Here is a 4,514-nt window from a genome sequence, read left to right on the forward strand (position 1 = left end):
TCTTTAATCATTACTAACATGTTTTATTATGTTAATTTCAATTATTCTTTATTTACATTTTCTTCTGTACCTTTCATAATGTTTATTTCCTTATTTACATGAGCACTGCCTGATTTTTAATAACTTTTTTGATCATTTAATTTGTTTAATTCTTACCTCTACAATAGGGATGTGACGGCCGTGCAGGTTGGGGCGCAGGTCCCATTGCGCTCGGTTCGGAACGTTGCGGGTTCAATTCCCACCTAGGGAAGTTAACATTCATTTTTCGGCGGTCCCGGAGAATGAATCTTGACACTCCCACCTTGGTTAGTACGCGGCGGCTACTCAGGTAGCCGCCAGGGGTTGGCAAAAAGGACCACTAGGCCCACTTGTCGGACTTGTTCCCTCCACCAAACACTAGTACATCTACAATATTATATTCTATCTTCTATTAGTATAAACTACTATCTGTTTAATTTATTATTATGTATATTTCCAAGTTTGTTTGTTATTTTATTTATTTTTATTTTTTTGTCTGAATTAAGGCTATATTGTTTTGTTTTTCAGCCCTGATAAAGCCATGAAATGTCAGTACAAAGAAATAAGTTTTACTTACTTGAGTATCTTTACTGACCGCAGAAAAAGCTGATCTTTAAACATTAAACAAATAATTAATTTTTCATTGCGAGCTGTCCACCCCATATTAAATTTGTATTATACTTGCCTGTTTATTATACATGTTGAGTAAATGACCAAGTGCATTTGATTAACTCAATGTCATCTTAAAAAATTATTTGGAAAGACAGAAGACACTTAATAACTAATAAAAATATGAGCTGGTAGAAAGAATCTTCAGTTAGATGGCTATTTAAAGAAAACACAATATTTCAGTGTGAAGATATTTTTATTTCTTTTTCCTTGTGATAAAAGTATGTACCGGTCTTCTCTTAAATTGGCTTCGTTAAGCTTAAAAATTTGTCCGAGCTTAATCTCACTTTTATTTCCTTATCAATTTTGTTTTTTCTAGTTACTGTAGAACCTAAATACTTGAACCTATCTAGCTGTTTAAATGTATTTCCTCCTACATCTATAACACCGAAATTACTCCTGCTTCTACTGCTAACCATATATAAACCGTAGTTCCTTATTAGTTTATCAACATAGTTGTATTCAGTTTTGTAAGTTCTTTGTCATCACTAAAGAATACCAAATCTTCAGCATACCCAAGCACCATTATTTCACCACCTAAAGTTAAACCCTTTTAGTATAAATCACATTTTTAATAAAATATTCTAGTGCCAGATTAAATAAGATAGGTGATTAATAATACAGGTTAAAGAATTGATATATAATTAAGGATTGATGTATAATTATAATTAGCCATAATCCTATGTTTATCAACAATTAGTGTGAAAATTATTTATATGTATAGACTGATTATTTTCTTATTACGCTTAGGGATTTCAAAAGAACCAGAATTAAATGATGCGATTATGGAAAAAGAAGATAACGGTGCGGAAACTGAAAGGAATCTATCCGGAATCCAAAAAGAGCCTGTCCCTGGTGAATCATGTTCACTTACCACTGAAGAAGGGAGGAAAAAGTGTCTCGAAACAGAAGCTGCTCGCTGGGATGCATATCGAGCAGCAATGAACGCTTATGGCTCACCTAGGACCCCTGTTAAAAGAAAAATATCTGACTATTTCCAAAAAACGGAAAAGTAATTGTTATTTAGTTTTGTAATAAATTTGTTTCACACATGGTATACATTTTATTTACTCTATTTATGAACCCTCCTTTTTTTTTTCTTTTTTTTTTTTTTATGACCAGGTGACCAACCTATTCTAACCATGGTGGGGAGTCAAGTTTTTCATTTTTTGGGACCGCCACTCAATAAAAAAAGTCAATGCCCCAGATCAGATTCGAACCAGTGTTGCCCACAGACTTTAAATATACTTTTTCCTTATTAATTTTTTTTTACTTTATTCATTCACACCTGTCTTCTGATTGAAGACAACCAGCAAATGTGATATCTTGCAAAATGGCATGATAGAAGCCAATATCCATTGGTACCTCCTGACTTGAATTGATTTCTAATTATGAGAGATAGTTGACCGTGGATGATAAATGAGGAGAAGATGGTTGGGGGTGCGGTCAATGAAACACAAATAAGTATGATTAACTTATTTTAATGTGCCGACGTTTCGGCTAGAGTTTCTAGCCTTCTTCAGGGCTAAAAACAAAACAAGATAACAACCACAGTAAGTATAGATAAATAAAAAAATATAAACAGAATAATTTTACACATACAATGAATAGTTTTACAAAATAGAATTAATAAAATGAAGTGATGAGAGTAGCGGGAAATAAAATGTATACATAGGTAATTGAAAAAGCGGGTAATTAAAACGTCGTAATAAAAACGTCGGCACATTAAAATAAGTTAATCATACTTATTTGTGTTTCATTGACCGCACCCCCAACCAACTTCTCATTTAATTGATTTCATTTGTAAACCAAGGGGATCCCTCGTCCAGCTCCTGTTTAGTCTTTGGTACATGTCAGGAATGTTTGTGGTAGCTACCACTGGTCCAGCCTCATGAGGAGGAGAAAAATAACAATGCTGAGTCAGAAGGAAGTGCCTCTGCCAGTTGTCCCGTGCATAATTATGAACTTTTTGGCATGGAGGGGAGGGTCTGTCCTGATAATATGCAGATTTTAAGTACGTAGTTTAGTGAAAACACCCTTTCATAAACAAGTGTTTTATTGACACACAACTTTCTCAGCAGGGCAAGATTGGAAAATGAAAACCATGATTTGCAGTGGAATTGTCCGTGACCTCATTAAAAGTTATCCTCTTTCAACATCTTATTTTCTTTGATTTACATTGTTCATTTTTATATAAATTTTCACATATTTCAAATCTTTCTTTGCCATACCTTAGTTTACTTTTATTCCATGTTATCTATTCTCTTACATTCTTTTAGTTGTTGGCATCTTGTTTAGCTCTGATGAAGCCCAGCAAAGTGCAGTGAAATGTTGGATACATTAAATGGTTCAATTACTATTTGATTTTCATTTTATTTTTTTACCAGACCCGGACCATATTCCTTTTTTATATAATCATAAAAGTAATTAACTGACCAAGCAATGCTTCCCTATCGCTAAAACATATATAGATTAAATGGACACGATTGAATATTTGATATCAGTTATTGAATTTATTAAAAATTAAGTATCTGCATAATCATTTTTTTTTTTTTTTTTGATAATTTTATGTAGTATGTATACAAACGAATACCTTGGTTTTCCTACATGAAACATGCAATATATTATTGCCCACCATAAAATTATAATTTTTCAGTTTATCATTGATCAGAAAGTTTGATTTTTACTCTCAAGTAAATTGGTGTTAGCTAAGTCATTTTATATGTGCAACATTATCTAGAATGAAAGAGGAATTATTCAAATTTTCACATTTCGTAAATTTCAAAAATGTTACAAAATCAATAAAAACGAAGGTGCCATACTCGTTTCACTCCGTACTTAGCTGGAAGGCAGTGGATCATGGTGCCCTACTATACATGAAATTCCACGTGTACTTGAGTCAATCAAAGAGCTAGTAACCCTTTTCTGGTCACTCGATGATACTACTCTACGAAACAAATCTAGTTGTTTTGACGCTCTGTGGTCGTGTCTCATTTACAATTTTATTCAAAGTTTTAGCTTGGACACAAGAGCAAGTCATTAAAATAATTGAAGTACTCAAGAAGAGGCTGTATTTGACATTACACTCTCTTTATTCAAGAGTGTAAGCACACAAATATCAAAGGAAGGTAAAGGTATCAATTAAATTAATGGTTGTGAGTTATGGGGACAACTGTATTTTTTAAAATTAATTATTTATTTGGTCCCTTTAACTACTTTAGTTGAAACTGCTGATAATAACCGATAGTTTTTAATTGATATTATTCAACTGCAAAAATAGTTAGCTACATTTCAAGTACAATTTTTTTTAAACCGGTCTTATTACGCTTGCACAATACGAAAGAGAGATTGATGTTTTTGTGGTATTCTGACCAATAAGTTTGTTAGCAAGATGTAACAGGCAAGTTTAGCACACTCATTATGTAGAAACTGTTCTTTAATTAATCGGTAGTATATTTTTTAATGTGGATACTTCATAATTTTACCTTATTCATGTGTGAATCAACTGAGAAACTTTTAAGTTACTATAATAGACTATGTATATTATAGAGAAGACTTCCAATCTGTTAAAATAGACATGTTAGGGGAAAACAGACCCTTAAGTCGGACACTATTTTATAATAGCAGCAAGTTATATTTAGTTGGCAAATCCCTTAAGTCACTCCTAGGATTTCATCCCTTCTGGTATACAACTTTCAATTGTAAATTTTTGTATTTATTATATTATTATGTAATATAATAATATCTATCATTATGAGAGATAGTTGACCGTGGATGATGAATGAGGAGAAGATGGTTGGGGGTGCGGTCAATGATAAACACAAATA

General features: G+C 32.4%; 1 protein-coding gene across 1 annotated transcript in view; it reads left to right on the forward strand.

Annotated features, from left to right (window-relative positions):
- Parg (Poly(ADP-ribose) glycohydrolase) overlaps positions 1 to 1,744 on the forward strand; it is a gene marked incomplete in the record, with an annotated part of 17,581 nt that extends 15,837 nt beyond the window's left edge. Inside the window, 1 exon segment of the mRNA XM_067049592.1 lies at positions 1,438 to 1,744. Within this exon segment, the coding sequence (XP_066905693.1) occupies positions 1,438 to 1,703 (266 nt within the window).
- Positions 1,745 to 4,514: the final 2,770 nt, after the last annotated feature.

This window comes from Halyomorpha halys, unplaced genomic scaffold (genome assembly GCF_000696795.3).
Source record: "Halyomorpha halys isolate HHAL.00 unplaced genomic scaffold, Hhal_1.1 Scaffold2.1, whole genome shotgun sequence".
NCBI lineage: Eukaryota > Metazoa > Arthropoda > Insecta > Hemiptera > Pentatomidae > Halyomorpha > Halyomorpha halys.